The 18,608-nt window shown below is 48.8% G+C and overlaps 3 protein-coding genes across 8 annotated transcripts in view; 1 reads left to right on the top strand and 2 right to left on the bottom strand.

The window, feature by feature from the left end:
• Positions 1-2,357, bottom strand: part of LOC138817618 (transcription factor Dp-1) — a 47,441-nt gene extending 45,084 nt beyond the window's left edge. For 3 of the 5 annotated variants that reach the window (XR_011368904.1, XR_011368905.1, XM_070008083.1), the window contains exons 1-2: positions 2,199-2,320; positions 1,086-1,159 (exon numbers count right to left, since the gene is read on the bottom strand). Coding sequence is in view for 3 of the 5 variants with exons in the window: in XM_070008083.1 (XP_069864184.1) it covers positions 1,086-1,097 (12 nt within the window). In the remaining 2 variants the exon portion in view is untranslated. The other 2 variants (XM_070008084.1, XM_070008086.1) reach the window with 2 other exon arrangements.
• On the top strand, positions 1,449-2,372 carry LOC138817612 (basic proline-rich protein-like). Its single transcript, XM_070008074.1, has one exon. It carries the CDS (start codon positions 1,449-1,451, stop codon positions 2,370-2,372), a length of 924 nt encoding a protein of 307 aa, XP_069864175.1.
• Positions 2,373-10,280: 7,908 nt separating this feature from the next.
• Positions 10,281-18,608, bottom strand: part of LOC138817623 (transmembrane and coiled-coil domain-containing protein 3) — a 41,610-nt gene continuing 33,282 nt past the window's right edge. For both annotated transcript variants that reach the window (XM_070008094.1, XM_070008092.1), the window contains exons 10-13: positions 18,037-18,187; positions 13,602-13,681; positions 12,434-12,583; positions 10,281-11,273 (exon numbers count right to left, since the gene is read on the bottom strand). In XM_070008094.1, the coding sequence (XP_069864195.1) occupies positions 11,160-11,273; positions 12,434-12,583; positions 13,602-13,681; positions 18,037-18,187 (495 nt within the window). In that variant the 3' untranslated portion in view covers positions 10,281-11,159. The remainder of the gene's footprint in view (positions 11,274-12,433; positions 12,584-13,601; positions 13,682-18,036; positions 18,188-18,608) is intronic.

Genomic DNA, 18,608 nt, shown 5'->3' on the forward strand with positions numbered 1-18,608 from the left:
GGCATGAGCAACCCCGGTGAAAGACTGTCCCAAACCTAGCAGCCTATTGGGAATGTTGCCACATAGCTCTCATCTTTAAGGCACATACACAAGAGGCAGCATGGTTACCCATCAACACAACTGAAGATGACAAGTCAACTTACCATTCACACACAGACTAAGACTATAGCTTAAAGACACTAAGTTCCCCTACAAGCTACGTGTCTTCCAAAAGCAGGTCCAGAGCTGAACAAGAGGAAGGCACTGAATGTGTGTGGGCCATTCAGCATGGCTCCCCTGAAAGCCTACAGCCTTTGAGGCTGTAGAAAAGCTTCCACACTTGTTACTCCTCAACCTGAACACAGGCTTACCAAGCCTCACTGCACTTTGGCTGATGGCAGTCCTATATAGTAAATAAATGAGCAAAAAAGCTTCTTTTTTGCCATGTCTGTGACAGAACACATCCTAAGAAATGCTAAAGGACACAGGTGATGTTTACAGGATCTAAAGGTATACTATGAAGAATTGCCCAAGCAACAACAACAGATATACATAAAAGCCAGTCTCTTCATACCACTTTAAAAAATCATTCAGAATATTAAATAGCCTCATGACAAATACAAAGCTATGCTAACTAACATTTATGGCTTATGAATCACCAAATGTCACCTTTCTGAAAAAATGTGCTGAAGATGAAGTGGGTATTTGATCCATGGAAGCTGAATGATTATTCCACAGATGACCCAAGGCAAGTGCAGTGTTTACTCTGGGCCAGCCATGCCAAGCAGCTTCCTGTGCAGAAGCCCCCTAGAAAATGCTAAGCTCTGCCCCATTCCCTTAGTCAGAGAATGTCTCCAAACTATAATGTTAGTATAGACTCGAAAGAATTTAGGAGTCCAAGTAGCACTACCCAAGCACACAACCTGCTGTCAAGGTCTCCCTTACCAAGAACATTGGTACAGAGGTGAGGCACTGTATCCTGCCGCCTTCCTTTAAAAATTCTCAAAATAAACACCCTGTAGTTCACACGTTTGTCATCCTGAAAGGCAGAAAGCTATTAAGAGTGATGTTCAAGCCGGTGTGCAGCTTGAGGCAAACATACTTACATCTTTTGCCATGTTATCAGGTCCAGGAACCCAAGGCAATACTGTGCACCCTCCTCAGAAGAAAATGGATTTTTCTGTTAAAAAGGGAAAGACAACTAATGAGTAAATATGATAAAGAAGTTGGACCTTCATTGCATCTCAAAGGAAATGTCTGAGGAACTGGAGCAGCCTCCAGGCAGCCGCCGCCCCCTCCCCCCCAGCCCGACCCTGACAGCGCAGCTGGCCAGGAAGATCCCCTTCCCCTCTCCACATGGAAACGCAGCCCCGCACCCAGCGGGGACGCGGGGGACAAGGTTCACCCCACTGGAAACAGGGCCCCAGTGAGGGCACGGAGTCCCCACTGGGGCAGGGCGCCCACCGCGCATGGGGCGCCCACCGGGCAACGGGGCCCTCACCAGGGCGCCCACCGCGCACGGAGCGCCCACTGGGCAACGGGGCCCTCACAGGGGCACGAGGCCCCCACCGGGGCGCCCACCGTGCACGGGGCGCCCACTGGGCAACGGGACCCTCAACGGGGCGCGCGGCCCTCACAGGAGAATGGAGCCCCCACCGCGCACGAGGCCCTCACCGGGCGCGCGCGGCCCTCACCGGGGCACGGGGCCCCCACCGCGCACGAGGCCCTCACGGGACGCTCGGCCCTCGCCAGGCACGGGGCCCTCACCGGGTGTGGGGCCCTCACCGGGCGCGCGCGGCCCTCTCCGGGGCGCGGGGCCCCCACCGCACACGAGGCCCTCACGGGACGCGCGGCCCTCACCGGGGCTCGGGGCGCCCACCGGCACCAGGCCCTCACCGGGCCCCAGGGCCCCCGCCGGGCTCCGCCCGAGCCCCGCGCAGCCGCGCAGGCTCCCGCGCAGGCGTCCGCGGGGACCCGGGGCCTCGCCGCCCCCACCTGTCACTAGGCCCGACCGGCCAACCCCGCGCGGGCGCCGCGAAGGCCAGGAGACCCTCCGGGCCCCCTGCGCCCGGGTGGAGGAGGCCGAGGCCCAGACTCGCCGCGCGGCGGGGGTGGGGGTGGAGGGGAAAGGGCCGGACGCGGGAACGGGGCCGAGGCGGGAACGGGGCCGGGGCGCCCCGCGTGCCCAGCCCGCGCCCTCCCGCCCGGCCCCGCCGCACCTGGCTGCCGGGCGGCCGTGCTGGGCGCGCGGGGCGCTGGCGGCCAGGCGTCGGGCGCGGGGCCCAGCCCGGAGGTCTGGCCCTGGCGGTCCCTGCCCTGGGCCAGCGGCGCCGGGACGCGGGCTCACCCTGGGCCGAGCGTCGGGCCGGCGTGACGTGTACGCGGCGCGGTGACGTGGGCGGCGGCGGGCCCGCTCTGCGCAGCGCGCCTGCGCTCCTTTTCGCGCCTTCGCGGCCCTCCTCCTCCCCTCTCCCCCACCCCCTGCCCCTCCCCCTCTCCCTGGACCCGGCTCGTTCCTCCCGCCGGGGCTGCCCGCCCTGGGGCAGGGGAGGGGCCTGCGCCTGCGCGCCTGCTCCAGGAGCGGTGTCCAGGCTTCAGCACCCGTGTTCTGTGCCTGCTGGTGCGTGCTCGCGCGCTTGTACAAGCACCGGTGTGTGTGTTCCTCTGCGTGCATGTGCATGCTTCGGTGTGCACACCTCCACGTGTGCACACGTGTCGTCCTGCTGTGTTCACTTCTATGAGCGTGTGCACACCTCTACATGTGTGCACGTATATGTGCACTGAGAGCTTGCTCTCTGCACACCTGTGTGTGCATGCATTTAGAGTGCAAGCCACATGTGTTCCTGCCTGTGTGTACATGTGAAAGAGGAAATCATGTTTGTGCATATTGCTGTGTGAAGAGTATACGCGCACACACATGTGCTCACATATGTCCTTGACATACACATGTGTTGGTGCATAGAGGAGTTCCAAAGTGCACACACAAGAGAAAGGGGCCCAGGTATAGATGTGCCCTTGAGAGCCTGTATGCACGCCGGAGTTGGGAGCCTTACACTACAGAGGGCAGGGAAAGCAGGTGGTGTGTGTGCAAAAAATGTACTGGACACCCAAGGAGGGATGGAGACTCCTGCTGCTTGTCTACCAGTGCTCTCTATGCCTGGATTCCCAGTGTTTCTCCAGGGAAAGCAGTGGCTTCCTCACCTGATGTCCAACCTAGGAGCCAGGCCAGAGGACCCTGGGAGGAGACAGGCTGGACGTGAGTCTATCCAAATGAGAGATAAAACGACACACTTATGCTAGGAATTTTCAAAGTAGAGCACTTACAGCAATGTTCATAATGGTGATAGGCTTTCATTATAAACATCATTTTTTTTGGGGGGGGGGTGTCCTAATAAGCTAAGACGTTGGGGGCCAGGACAATTCAACTCATGAACTGGTAGCTGTTCAGACCCTTTCCTGGTGCCTAGGAAGGAACAACTATCCACCAAGCAACCACTCTGGCAGCTGGCTGGGCCACCTCAGTCAGCACTGGCTGATACGAACACTTTGTGGACACCTTGAGGAGGCTACACTGCAACTTGCAGAAACATAACTCCAAGATCCAGGATACACGGTCCTGGCAATGACTTTCACATGGCTTATTCTGCATGGTTTGCTATTGCAAGCTGTAGGGAACCCTACCTGCCATGTTCACTCAGATCAGAGGGGTCTGGTAGTCCAGCAGGAGGCTTGTGATTAGTACAAAGTCCTTACTTGCATGAAGGACTGTGTTGTGGTTGATGCAAACACCCTTGCCACGGGCTGGGAATGTGACTTAGTGGTAGAGTGTTTGCCTCACATGCATGAAGCCCTGGGTTTGATTCCTTAGTACCACATACACGGAAAGAGCTGGAAGTGGTGCTGTGGCTCAAGTGGTACAGTATAATCTTGAGCACAAGAAGCTTAAGACAGTGCCCAGGCTCAGAGTTCAAGCCGAAGAAGAAGAAGAAGAAGAAGAAGAAGAAGAAGAGGAGGAGGAGGAGGAGGAGGAGGAGGAGGAGGAGGAGGAGGAGGAGGAGGAGGAGGAGGAGGAGGAGGAGGAGGAGAAGAAATAATGAATATTAGTTGGGAAGAAGAAGAAGAAGAAGAAGAAGAGGAGGAGGAGGAGGAGGAGGAGGAGGAGGAGGAGGAGGAGGAGGAGGAGGAGGAGGAGGAGGAGGAGGAGAAGAAGAAGAAGAAGAAGAAGAAGAAAAAGAAGAAGAAGAAGAAGAAGAAGAAGAAGAAGAAGAAGAAGAAGAAGAAGAAGAAATAATGAATATTAGCTGGGCACCGGTAGCTCACACCTGTAATCCTAGCTACTCAGGAGGCTGAGATCTGAGGATCATGGTTCAAACCCAGCCCAGGCAGGAAAATCCATGAAACTCTTATCTCCAATAAATCACCAGAAAAACCGGAAGTGGTGCTGTAGCTCAAGTGGTAGAGAAGTAGCTTTGAGCTGAAGAGCTGAGGGACAGTGCTCAGGCCCAGAGTTCAAGCCCCACGACCTCAAAAAAAAAAAAAAAAAGACATGCCAGGTGTCAGGCAAGTAGGTGACTTTCTATTGTGAGGACCTCATCTGGCAGTGAAGCCTTCCTGGCAGTCCTGAGATGGCTTAAAAGGTCACAATGTAGGGCTGGGAAGGTGGCTCAGTGGGAGAGTGCTTGCTCTGCACACATGAAGCCCTGGATTTGATTCCTCAGCACCACATGCACAGAAAAGGCCAGAAGTGGGCATTGTGCTCAAGTGGTAGGGCACTAATCTTGAGCTGAAGAGCTGAGGGACAGCACCCAGGCCCAGAGTTCAAGCCCCACAACTGACAACATAAACAAAAAACAAAAATCACATGGTCCTGGGGCTTCAACTCAGGGCCTAGGCACTCTCTCTGAGCTTTTGTCATCAATGCTAATGCTCTACACTTGAGCCACAGCTCTACTCACAATTTTTTGGTGTTTAATTGGAGATAAAGAGTCTCATGTACTTTCCTGCCCAGCTGGCTTAAAACTATGATCCTCAGATCTCAGCCTCCTGAGTAGCTAGGATTAGCCATATAAGCTACCAGTGCCCAGCTCTTGCCTCCTTTTTATCTACTTTCCTTTTTCCTTTGCTTTGCTCTTTTTCTTGAAGCACCAAATATTGAACCTAGGACCTTACACATGCTAAACAAGCACTTTATCACTTGGACTTTGCCCCCAGCCCAACTTTTCCTTATAATTAGTAGGGCAGTGTGAACTGGTAACTAAGATGAAAGTGGAAGTAGAACACAAACAGCAGTGAGGAGGCTGACGGAGGTTGGGCCAGGAACAACTGGGAACAGAGGCAGCAAAGACAAGGGACAGAAGAAAGGTGAGAGACACTAAAGAGCTGAGCTTGAAAACAAGGTAGAAGGCTGTGGAATAGCTGGAGATGGAAAATTGTGGACCCCATTTAACGAAGAGTTCCCGGAAGCTGCCAAATCTTAGAAATCCAGTGTCCTAGCCATTGTAGACCTAGAGGCTATAGAACACCAGCTGCTTATTAGGGGCAAGGAGCCTAGCAGCTGTAACATGAATGGGTGTAGGAGTTGGGAGTCTCAGCATCTAACACCCATCTAGGAGTTTCAACATTCACAGATGCTGTTGCTGCTGCTGTCACTTCTCACAGCTGCTGGGAGCATAGGGTCAACAACAGCTCCCAAGTGCCAGCCAGGGCCACTGATGGCTAAAGGAGGGAGCAGTATGTCTCCTATATGAGTATATAGATCCAGAAGTCTCTAGTGGCCTGCCAGTCCACCCAGGCTCTGGTACTCCAAAATCTGGGACTCTGCACACTAGAAGAGCTCCTCCACAACTACTCACAATTCTGTCCAGGAAGAGAGTGACAATTGGTAACGCAAATATCATGGCTTCATGAAGCACTAGGTTAATTAACATCCATGGAGGACTTTGAGCACAGACTAAAGGCCTCACTCTGAATATGCAACATATTATTATAGGATACCCTACTTCATATGCATTACAATTAGCCACTTTCATGCTGATTATGCCTGCTCCTACCTCTCAAGTAAAGTTCCAACTTCTTAAACTACCAACTAATTAGCAATGGTTGTTTCCGAGTCAAAATTCGTGTATAGAGCCTTAAAATGGCTGATGCCCATCCATCTCCACCTTCAGTGGAGCAGGAATGTAAAGATCACATGCTGACCCTCCCACCTATAGTTAACAAGGTCAGATTTCCTGACCAGGTGGAGTGGCTTCAGGTGCCAGCCATCTTTAACATGCAAGTGTTTTGTTTAGAGCACACTACTCACTTCATTGGGAGATGCAGGGTCAACAAGGCATTCTAGAGGCCCAATGGACAGGAAACTGATGATGGTGAGTGAAGAAACCAAGACAGGCATTGGGGCCAGAAAACACGGAAAAGTTTGGGGGATAGATTAGCTACAGGTTAAAGTTTACAGTTCTTCTGTGGACTGACCTGCTCCTGGGATGATGGTAACTAGGAAGCACTGCAGTTAACTACAACTTTTTTTTTTTGTCGGTTGTAGGGCTTAAACTAAGGGCCTGGGCACTGTCCCTGAGCCTTTCCCCACAATGCTAGTTCTCACAGCACCACTTCTGGTGACTAATTGGAAATAAAGGTCTTGAACTTTCCTGCCCAGGTGGCTTTGAATCACGATCCTCAGATCTCAGCCTCCTGAGTATCATAGTCATGAGACACTGGCACCTAGCTCAAGTAAGTTTCTTTAGTATGTCTTCTCACAGAGTGTAGGACGGCTCTAGTGACTCTGTTCTGTAACTTCAGAATGTGTTTTCTGCTGCCATTATGAGAACCGTTCTATACCAGCTTGTTAGGTCCAGGGCTCTGATCTGCTGCCTGGTTCTATCCAATATCTAAAATAGGCACTGAAAATTCTTATTACTGTGGAGATATTTCTCTCCCTCTTCATGGCTATATTTAGAAGCTCTGATGTTTGTGCACACACACACATATGTTCTTGGTTAACTGGACTTTTTTTTTTCTTTTTGGTTGGTGGTGGGTCTTGAACTCTGAGCCTGGGTGCTGTCCCTGAGCTCTTCAGCTCAAGGCAAGTACTCTACCCTTGAGCCACAGTGCCACTTCCGGTTTTCTAGTGGTTAATTGGAGGTAAGAGTGTCATGGACGTTCCTGCCCCAGCTGGCTTTGAACTGCCATCCTCAGATCTCAGCATCCTGAGTAGCTAAAGATTACAAGCGTGAGCCACAAGCGCCTGGTTAACTGGATCGTTTTAACGATTTTTTTTTTTTCTTTTCTTGTCAGTCAGGAGCTTGAACTCTGGGCCTGGGCGCTGTTCCTGGGCTCTTCAGCTCAAGACTAGCACTCTACCACTTGAGCCACAGCACCACTACTGGCTTTTTCTGTGTATGTGGTACTGAGGAATCAAACCTGGAGCTTCATGCATGCTAGGCAAGCACTCTACCACTGAGCCACATCCCAGCCCCACAATCAACCTTTTTTTTTATAATGTCCTTGTCTTTTATGACACTCTTACTTAAGATCTGTTCTGCTGGATATGAGTAGAACCACTTCTGCTCTTTTTCTTTTTTTTTTTTTGTCGGTCGTGGGGCTTGAACTCTGGGCCTGGGCACTGTCCCTCAGCTCTTCAGCTCAAGGCAAGCGCTCTACCACTTGAGCTACAGCGCCACTTCCGGTTTTCTGGTGGTTTATTGGAGATAGGAGTCTCACGGTCTCTCCTGCCCGGGCTGGCTTTGAACCGTGATCCTCAGATCTCAGCCTCCTGAGTAGCTAGGATTACAGGCGTGAGCCACCAGCGCCCGGCCTTCTGCTCTTTTTCATTGACTATTTGCATGCTTTCCCATCCTTTCCCTTTTAGCTGATATGCCCACAGATCTAAAGTGTCTTTTGTAGGTAGCATATACATGAAACCTACTTATCATTCTGACAATATATATTTTTGATTGAGTTTAGTCCATTTCATTTTTATATATTTTTGCTCATTTATAACATTCATTTATGCATTTTTCATATAAAAATTAGTTATAAACCAGAAACAATACATTTGGCCTTTTTATTTGTTCATATACTTGACATGTTGATTTCTTGGGAATGGCTATTTGTTTTTTCTGGGTCCGGTTGTGAGGCCTGAACTCTGGGCCTAGGCGCGGCGCTGTCCCTCTGCTCAAGGCTAGCGCTCTATCACTTGAGCCACAGCGCCACTTCCAGCTTTTTTCTTTTTGCTTATGTGGTGCTTCAGGCATGCAAGGCAAGCGCTCTACCACTGAGCCACCTTCCCAGCCTGGGAATGGCTATTTCTTTATGCGACTATTATCTACTGTCCTATCTTAAAATGAAGGACTGCCTTGAACATTTCTTCTAGGGCAGATCTAGTGGGAACAAACTACTACAATTTGTTTAATTTGAAATGTCCTACCATCTTATTGATTGTATAGAGGTTTTAACCCAGGGCTTCATGATTGCCCTCTATAGTCTGAGAGAGAGAAAAAATAAAATAAAAAAGACCCCACCTCTTTTCTGTTTTAGTTTGCTTTTCAGATAGGCTCTTGCCTTTATCTGGAGCTGACCTTAGACCACGATCCTCTTTTGTCTGCCTCCTGTGTAGCTGGGAATCCAGCATTTGCCACCACTCTCAGCCTTTTTATTTTGTTGTTGGTTGTGGGGCTTTAACTCAAGGCCTGGGCTCTGTCCCTGAGTTCTTTTGCTCAAGGTTAGCACTCTACCACTTTAAGCCACAGCTCCATTTCCAGAGTGTCACAGACTTTTATGCGTGGGCTGGCCTTGAACCATGATCCTCAGATCTCAAGTCAACTGAGAAGCTAGGATAACAGACAAGCCACCAGTGCCAGGCTTGTCTTTTTTTTTTTTGGTTGGTAGTGGGGCTTGAACTCTGGGCTTGGGCGCTATCCTCAGCTCTTCAGCTCAAAGTGAGCACTCTACGCTTGAGCTACAGCGCCAATTCCAGTTTTCTAGTAGTTTATTGGAGATAAGAGTCTCACGGACTTTCCTTGCCTGGGCTGATTTTGAACTGTGATCCTCAGATCTCAGCCTCCTGAGTAGCTAGGATTACAGGCGTGAGCCAGTGGCACCTGGCTATGTCTGTCTTATTTTTGAAGAGTAGTTTTATCAGACATAAAATTTGTAATCAAGGGGCTGGGAAGGTGGCTCAGTGGTAGAGTGCTTGCCTTGCATGCCTGAGGCCCTGGGTTCGATTCCTCAGCACCACATAAGCAAAAAGAAAAAAGCCGGAAGTGGCGCTGTGGCTCAAGTGGTAGACTGCTAGCCTTGAGCTGAAGAGCTGAGGGACAGCGCCCAGGCCCAGAGTTCAGGCCCCACGACCAGACCCAAAAAAAAAAAAAAAAAAAAAAAAATTTGTAATCAACTTGAGTACTGGTGGCTCACACCTATAATTCTAGTTACTTAGGATGCTGAGATTGAGGATCATGACTTAAAGCCAACAGGGCAGGAGAGTTGTGAAATTCTCATCTCCAATTAACTACCATAAAAGCCAGAAGTGGGTAGAGTGCTAGTGTTAAGCACAAAAGTTCAGTAACAGAACCCAGACCCTAAGTTCAAGCCCCAGGACTAGTACACATACAAAAAAACAAAAATTGTGATCAAGTTGGCTGCCATCCTAGCTACCAAGAAGCTGATATCTGAGGATCACTTTAAAAATAGTCTAGACAAACTGGTCACCAGTGGCTCACACCTATAATCCTAGCTATTCAGGTGACAGATCTAAGGATTGCAGTTCAAAGCCAGCCCAGCCAGGACAGTGTATGAGACTCTATAATCTCCACTAAACTAGCAAAAAAAAAAAAAAAAAGTGGACCTGTGGTTCAAGTGGTTAATAGCCTTGAGTAAAAGAAACTCAGAGACAGAATCAAGGCCCAGATTTCAAGCCCTAGGACCAATGTATGTATACATGCGTGCACGTGAGTGCACGCGCCCCCCACCCCCCCATACACCAGGCTAGGCAAATCTGAAAGACTCTTACCTCCAATTAACCTTAAAAAAGCCAGAACTGGAGGCATGGTGCAAGTGGTAGGGCATAAAAGTGGTAGGGAATAAAACAAAGCTGAGTGAGTACAAGAGCTTGAGTTGGAGCACCAGAACTGGCGCATGCATGCGCACACACGTACACATTCTTGACCAGCAAGGTCTTGTTGCTTTGTTTTCCCTACAACTTCAAGTCTGCCATCCCATTGTTTTCTGCCACTTGTAAGAAACTAGCTGTCCGTATCAGGTGTTGCTGGTAAGAGACAAATCACCTCTGTGACTTCATGATTCCATTTTTGCTTTTGTCTTTTGAATTTTATTTGTGTCTTAGTATAGACCTCTGAGTTTATGCTGTATGTTGTTCATTGGATTTCAGGATTTGTAGATTCATACCCTTCATTAGACAATGACTATTTGGGATTTACTCCAGGAATACAATATAAACAATGTAACATATTCACATACATATATTTATATGTTTGGTATTTTATGCCAATTTTCACTGCAGCATTAGTTACAATAGCCATTTTTTCAAACCAAACCAAACCAAATCAGATTCTCATAAATTTCAAATAAACATACCGATTGTAGTCTTTATTAAAGATTGTATTTTCTTGTCATTCAAAAATCAAATATTTTGAGTAATATACCTGATAGAAATAGACATTAAAGTGCTTTATTTAAAATAGCTATAGGAAACAAACATCGTAAGATAGTTTTCTGACCTAAAAAACATGGACTTTGAGCATCCAAAGTAAGCTTCCAACTCATTGCCAAAATTAAAATCTCCTATTGCAGGTATGTTTAATAACAAATATTAGATGAACAGATTATAATTCTAAGTTGTACAATAAATAAAAAAGGCCTTTTACCAAAAACTATGAACTGATGAATTAACAATAGAAAGTTAATAATTTCAGAAAAAAAGGCACATCCAGGCAAAATAGTCAAGGCGATTTGTAAAATGCAGTGTTACAATTCTACTGCATATAATCAATTGACTGCAAATAAATTACTCTGGAATATTCTAAAACATGACAAAAGTATTCTATAAAAGCAGGCAAACACAAGGACACAGCCTCGTTGTGTTCCTCCATCTCAGAGGCAAGGCTCCTGGGAGGCGAGGTGAGGCTGTCAGGACTCACTTGGGAGGCAGCCGTCACCCTGTCCTGTCAGAGGCTTGACCGTCTTTCTGGTCTTGGCACACATCTTGTGATTGCAGCTCTCCACAACACGGGTGCAAGTAGGAGGCTAAGTGTGGTCACACTCAGTATAAGGAGGTATACCTGCGACATGTAAACAGCGCCTGGTCACAGTGAGCAGGAAGAGGAGGCTAAGTGTGGTCACACCTAGTGTAAGGAGTACACCTGAGACACATGACTGGAGCCTTGTCACAGTGAGCAGGAGGAGGTACACCTGCTCAGGCAGAGGTGCAGCAGTCCTCACTGGGTGGGAGGAAGTAGGCCTACCTAGGACAGGCTGAGCATTAAGGGCATGTGTGCCCAGGTGTGAGGGTCATCCATGGTCTCATTGGGTATTAGGAGGTATGCTTGTAAACTAGAATCCCTCTTTTTTTTTTTTTTTTTGGTCAGTAGTGGGGCTTGAACTCTGGGCTTGGGCGCTGTCCCTGTACTCTTTAGCTCAAGGCAAGCGCTCTACCACTTAAGCCACAGCGCCACTTGCGGTTTTCTAGTGGTTTTTGGAAATAAGAGTCTCACAGACTTTCCTGCCCGGGCTGGCTTTGAGCCACTATCCTCAGATCTCAGCCTCCTGAGTATCTAGGATTACAGGTGTGAGCCACCGGTGCCCGGCCCTAGAACCCCTCTTTTGAAGGCATGTCAAAAGTACACTCATAGGAAAGCAAACAAGTAGAGTAGGATAAACCTACAAATGACAGCAAATGGAAAGCTGGTCAGCTTTAATGAACCACAGAGCAAAAGCCTAGAGACTACTCACTAGATGGTAGCTCTATAGGGCTCACTGTAATGCTGACTACAACACAGCTTTGCACATATCTCTTTCACAAGCCTTCTCCTGAACTCTGACAGCAAAATGCCCATACTCACAAGACAAGAGAGACAGTGATTTGAGTTCTGAGTGCTTTCAAGTGCTTCCCAGTGCTTTGATGGCAGTTTTAGGGAGGCCTGGTTTAGATTTCTTAGATGTTATTACTACGCAAGCTAAAAGTTGAGTTTTCTTCCTTTCACAGGAAATATCATTCAATTATCACTATTGTACAAGGTATTAACAGTATTAACTAGTAACTCTCACCTGAAAAACTATCTTTTAAGGTACCAGCTTCTAGCCTAGGCCAGCAAGGCGCTGCCTAGGAACACAAACCAAGAGCACAAAAGAGCTGCTAACTCACAGCTGAGGTGAGGAGTGTTCAGTCTTTGCTCTGGATGCTCCCCAGAGCCAGTGCCTCTGTCAGAGGGCGGATACTCACCTCCCGGGAGATGATGCCTGCTCTTCGGGCTCGGCTTCCCAGGACAAAAGAGAACTCACTGACCTGGGCCAGCCCTGCAGAGACGATCCACTTGATGTACTGGCTGCTCTTTGGCAGGATCAGTGACAAGACCAGAACTGCCAAAACAAACTGCAAGAGTGGTCTATCACATTAAGTGGTCAAGAATAAAACCCAGATAAGACTAAATTAAACATAGCAGAACAGAGAATCTACACAGAAAATGTGTTATCTGGAAAAAAAAAAGTCAATCCAGAGCTACTTCAGATACTCAGAAAGCAGGAAGTAAATCCAGGCTAAGTTAAATCTACATAGAAGGCAAAATAAAAGGTCTGGATTCACTGACAAAAAACAAACTTTCGGGCTGGGAAGTTGGCTCAGTGGTAGAGCGCTTGCCTTGCATGCATGAGGCCCTGGGTTCGATTCCTCAGCACCACATAAGCAAAAAGAAAAAAAAAAGCTGGAAGTGGTGCTGTGGCTCAAGTGGTAGAGCGCTAGCCTTGAGCTGAAGAGCTGAGGGACAGCGCCCAGGCCCAGAGTTCAGGCCCCACGACCTGACCCCCCACCCAAAAAAAAAACTTTCTCTGAATAGCATTAAATATTAAGTAACATTCAAGATGGAAATTCTTTTGATAAGAGAGAGATGTACTTGTCTTGCTGGTGGGGTTATGCAGCAATTATCAGATCTGGGATCCAGAAAGCTAGCTGGTGATGCTGACAAGAAGGAGATTCAGTAGTCTGTGGTCAGGGAGAACCAGACACTGAAAATGCTCACTCAGTTTCCATGCTCATTAACACTCATCTGTCAGAGGAAGGCGTGGGCTATTCCAGAAACCCAGAGGACTCATGTCAGAATCCAGAATGTGCCCTCCCCCAGGTGCTGGCAATTCCCAACCTCAACACACTCCAATCCTGGACAGGGATAATGCATCCTGACACCCATTCCAGGCTGAGGTCTGCCCCCTGGTCCGTCCAGGCAGAGGGCTTCCCTGGGAGGCAGACCAGTGAGCAGGGTGAATCCCAGGCTCTTAAAGACACGTAGCAGCACTGCTAGATATAAGGTCCAGTGGGATGTGGCCTGTGTAATGTGTAAAACTTGAACATGGCATCGGTTTTACCAGACATAAGTGAAAGGGAGAAAATATCATACCTTCATGATCACCACCGACAGAGTGAGGAACACCAGTACAGTCAGCTCATATATCACAAAGGTAGGGAACACGTGAAGCCCTGCAGGAGACAGAGGGGCAAGTCAGCTGGCTCCAGCCACGACACAACAATTGCAATGCATAGTTTTAGTGTGCTCATTAAACCTTCTGTACAAGAATCAAACTAAAACACAGGCAAAACTATCTCTCTATCCCAGTGAGAGGAAAGTTCAAGCCAGCAGCCCACCTCCTCCAACAAGTTACAAGAGTCCGGTGCACAGCAGCTGTGGCGGAGGGGCAGCAGTGGCTCTACATTAGACCAGTCCTGTGTACAGCAGCCATGGTGGAGGGGCAGGACCAGCTCTACATCTAGGCCAGTCCCACCCCCTTCTCATGCAGCTCACATTCCAGGAATGAATGTCTTCCCCCGACATTTTTCTGCTCCGTGTTCCTCCTAGACTGCTGTGCTACCAGGACAAAGACACAGACACCTGCTGGTTGGCAAACTAGGCTCCCCTAGGCCTTAATTTTAAGGGAAGCACTGGGGACCGGGAGACCTCCCACTATCAAAAATGCCTGACTTTAGGATTGAAAACTTCACAGATGTGCTGACTTTCAGCCATTCACAGACCACCTGCCTCTGTTCACTCAAACACAAATGTGAAAGTGCTCCTTTCCTTCCTAGACACATCTGCATCCTCCCTGGGATTCCACCCATGTGTACCTGCATGGCCAGCGCTCCTCAGGCAGCCGTGTGGGTCCTCAAGTAGTGTGGCCCAGGCCTCTCTCAAGCTCCTACCTCAGACCTCCTCACTGCCACCACGGCCCTCCTAGGTACATGTTCTTGGGGTTTTATGCCACCAGACTGTCACCCCACAATCTCCACAGATCTACTGTCTCCCTTGCCATACTGTGGTAAGCCCTGTGATGGAGCTCCTAGAGCTTTCTGTGGACTAATCAGCCCTAGTATTCTCCAGTCCCTTATTTCCTTACTGATGTATTTAGAAGTTTCTGTGCTATCCCTGTCCATGCAGGCATAACTGAACCCAGTTCATAAGGAACTGGGTTCCTTTGACACATGGTGACATCAATCCTATCCTGCAACAACCAGAGTCCTCAGGTGGGACACAAGGGTCTTGCCCTGTGGGTATCTGGGGACTCTGCTTCCTTAGTTTCTAGCCCATAGTCTGGCCAGGCACAGCAATTTTCTCCACAGCACGGGAGGCGCTGAGGGAATCCAAGAAGTATGTCTGAAAGCTTCCAGCCTGGCTGCTCCTCCAGTCAAGTCTGCCCCCTTATCTCCTTTGGGATGCCCTGGAGCAGGTATCTGGTCTAGATGTTCCCATCTCCAGATGTTCCTAGAAGCCCTTCCTTCTCCCATAATACCCCATGCCTCTTGGCTCCTTGGCCCTTGCTGGGCTGAGACGGCTTACCTACAAAATGTGAGGCTAAGCAGCCATGCCACAACTCTATGCAACTACTGACGAGCATTCCTACTCACTCTGCAGTGGCAGGCACCTGCCCCTTACCTACTCCAAAATCTGATGCATCCTACTGCCTTTGCTGCCTGCACAACCCTGGGTCCACTATTGGCCTGTGGAGGTCAAGGTCCACGTCACTGAGTGACAACAGGATTGAGGACAACTCCCAGTGGACCCTCAATGCCCATGGTGCATCTGTCCAGTCTAACCGCCTGGCCTCAGCACTGTGGGGCCGCTTTCTCTTTCCAGGAGCCTCCTGGGGATGCCTTTGGCATAAAAACCTTCTGCATGAGGGCCTAAAAATGGTTCCATGTGTCTCATGCTGTTGAAGTCAATTACTTCTCTGAAACACCCAAGCCCACCCATATGTGAGCAGTTTTTGGTGCTGGACCATCCTCTGACTCCCCAATCCCAACGTAGTTTTCAGCAGGTATAGGGATTGTTGTAGGACGGGCCAGTGAATGACCTGTTAAAATAGGATACTCTGCAAGAAGCCAGTGGCTAGGCCTGTAATCCAAGCTACTCAGAAGACTGAGATCTGAGAATCACGGTTCAAAGCCAGCTGGGGCAAGAACATCCATGAAACTGTTCACTGCCAGAGTTCAAGCCCAGACTGGCAAAAACAAAAACAAAAACAAAAAAAACGCAAAAAACAAAACACCAAACAAAAAAACAACAAAAGAACTGTGTCCATCCACTTCCTCCTCACCTTATACACAATTGTGTCTTGAGCCAAATGTACATCATTTCATGCCACTTCAAGCTCAAGACAAAAAGACTGTCCTGGAATATATGGGAGAATGGCCATGCAGTTTCTCAGAGGAATTAACTTTAGTTCCCTTAAACTACTTAATATAAAGAACCAAAGCACGCCAGGTACCAGTGGCTCATGCCTATAATCCTAGCTACTCAGTACGCTGAGATCTGACAATCACAGTTCAAAGCCAGCCTGTACAGTGAAGGCCATGAGACTCTTATCTCCAATTAACCACCAGGAAACCAGAAGTGCTGCTGTAACTCAAGGGGTAGAGCACTCACCTTGAGATGAAGAGCTGAGGGATAGTGCCCAGGCCCAGATTCAAACCCCAAGACTGACCAAAAAAAAAAAAAAAGAGAGACAGAGAGAGAGAACCAAATCAAGCTGAGCACTGGTAGTTCATGCCTGTAATCCTAGCTACTTGGAGAATAAGATCTGAGGATTGTATTTTGAAGCCAGCCCAGGCAGAAAAGTCTCTGTGAGACTCTTTTTTTTGGCCAGTCCTGGGGCTTGAACTCAGGGCCCGAGCACTGTCCCTGAGCTTCTTTTACTCAAGGGTAGCACTCTACCACTTGAGCCACAGAGCCACAGAGCCACTTCTGGCTTTTCTGTGTATGTGGCACTGAGGAATCAAACCCAGGGCTTCATGCATGCTAGGCAAGCACTCTACCACTAAGCCACATTCCCAGCCCCCTCTGTGAGACTCTTATCTCTAGTTGATGGCTCAAAAACTGGAAGTGTAGCTGTGGCTCAAAATGGTAGAGTGCTAGCCTTGAGCAAAAGAGCTCAGAGACAGAATATAGGCCCTGAGTTCAAGCCCCAGACCACCACTACCACGACCAACAATAAAAAAAAAAAAAAAAACACCAAAAAACCCCACAAAGCAAGTGTTAGGTAAACTAAATTGGCAGCAAAGGAAAGAGAGCAGCACATGGTATTCAGGCAAAGGAAAAGGTTTATTTGCAGACTGCCTCTGGTCAAGTTGGAAGCTTACGCAGCAGGAATAAAAGGGTTGAATGACAGCTGGGCCACAACTTATCAAGGCTGGGGGCAGAAGAAGGTGTGGCCACATGGGATGTGGATATGACCTCATGGGATGTAGATATGACCTCATGGAGGGGGGGGTGAGTGTGTGGGTTACCTAGGTGACACAGGTACTGGGCAGAGATTTAACCAAGAGGAGGGTAGAGTCTGCTCTGCCTTCCTAGGGTGGACCTTACAAAAGGTATATACAATTATTATGCTAACAGAGAGCAAGCACCTTAATTTGAAAATAATGAAGCAAGTACTCCTGTTTAAAGCCCATGTTGAGGTATTCAGTGACACCCAGTTGGCCAGAGGGTGACTTGTTAGGCAGGGATCTGGAAGAATGTGATAGACATGGATGAGCCTAACCTAATCAAATCACTTTCATAAGACCCTGCCAAAAGAGGGTAGTTACCCAGTGGGAGGAAGAGGTCAAGGAGTTACAGCTGGCAGGCTTGCCCAGGCCACTGGCTGATAGTTACGGGGCAAAGCTACAATACAGAGAGAAGTTCAAAGGGATCTCGGAGGATAAAGACAGCCAGCCAAGTGTCAGAGGCTCTGTCCACAGGCCACCCAGTGCTTGGCTGACTCCCTGTGCAAGATCAACCCAGATTACTGAACTGACTGGTAAAACATTTTGTTTCACCTCTAAGAAGATGCTGGGCCTCCCAATCATGTGACTTTCCCTCAGGAACAACATGCAGTGTAGGACCCTTCACATTCTTACGCAAATCTCAGAACCAGTTTTCAGTGTTCTAGTCTTCCCAAGAGTGCATGAACATTTCAGACAACAAGGTTCCACAAGAGAGGTCACTTTCATGAGAGGGTGTCAGAAGCCCACATAGCTCCCAAGCTCAGGTCACTGTACCACACCAGCCACAGGAGGCTTCACACTGTGACATGACTGAGGACCCACTGAGCCTATAATGTGTGGGGTGGCGCTGGCACGCAAGGATGCAGCTGGGCCCCCTGAAGGTCACTCAGTCATCTTTAATCTTACATATATGCACAGAGGGAGCATGAGTAGCCATTAGCCAATTCATGCCACCTTCTGTCCACTTTTCCTTCATTATAAATAACATTTCTCCAAATGTGGAAAAAACTACATTTACAAACACAACAGAACTATTCTGCAAATACTTAACAGATACTGTTAAATCGTGAGAGCCATACCTATGGACGTGAAGAAAATGATGGCCAGGAAGTCTCGGATGGGTTCAATGTAAGCTATGACCTCCTCAGTGACCATGTGGCCTTGAGAGGAGACAAGTGCTCCAGCCAGGAAGCAGCCCAGCTCCATGGAGACATCCAACAGCTCCGTGACCTGGGGACAAGAAAGAATTTCACATAGGAACACAGAGCCACTGGGAAATGCACTCCCCTCTCAGGAAGCTTCACACCCAGACACCCCTGAGCCCCATGCAAACACCACAGTGGATGAAGAGAATGCAGCAGAGATGCCTTGGCTCACTAGAGAGGCCCAGGAGTGGCCCACTGGCAAGCTGGGACAACATGCGGAGGGCAGCACTGGCTGAATTAACCACCCTGGGAAAGGAAGCAGCCTTTCATGTAGACTGCTGCAATAGCTTTGAATAAATGTATTTTCCAAAATTCATTGTAAATCTTTGTGCTACATTTCTTTTATTTATTTATTTTTTGGGGGGGGTGGGTCTGGCCTGGGCGCTGTCCCTCAGCTCTTCAGCTCAAGGCTAGCGCTCTACCACTTGAGCCACAGCGCCACTTCT

Source organism: Dipodomys merriami, unplaced genomic scaffold, assembly GCF_024711535.1.
Source record: "Dipodomys merriami isolate MVZ:Mamm:240054 unplaced genomic scaffold, mDipMer1.0.p SCAF_70, whole genome shotgun sequence".
Taxonomy (NCBI): Eukaryota; Metazoa; Chordata; class Mammalia; order Rodentia; family Heteromyidae; genus Dipodomys; species Dipodomys merriami.

Bases quoted from the DNA above. Each gene is read 5' to 3' on its own strand.
- LOC138817612 (XM_070008074.1), top strand. From the start codon at position 1,449: ATGGGGCGCCCACCGGGCAACGGGGCCCTCACCAGGGCGCCCACCGCG.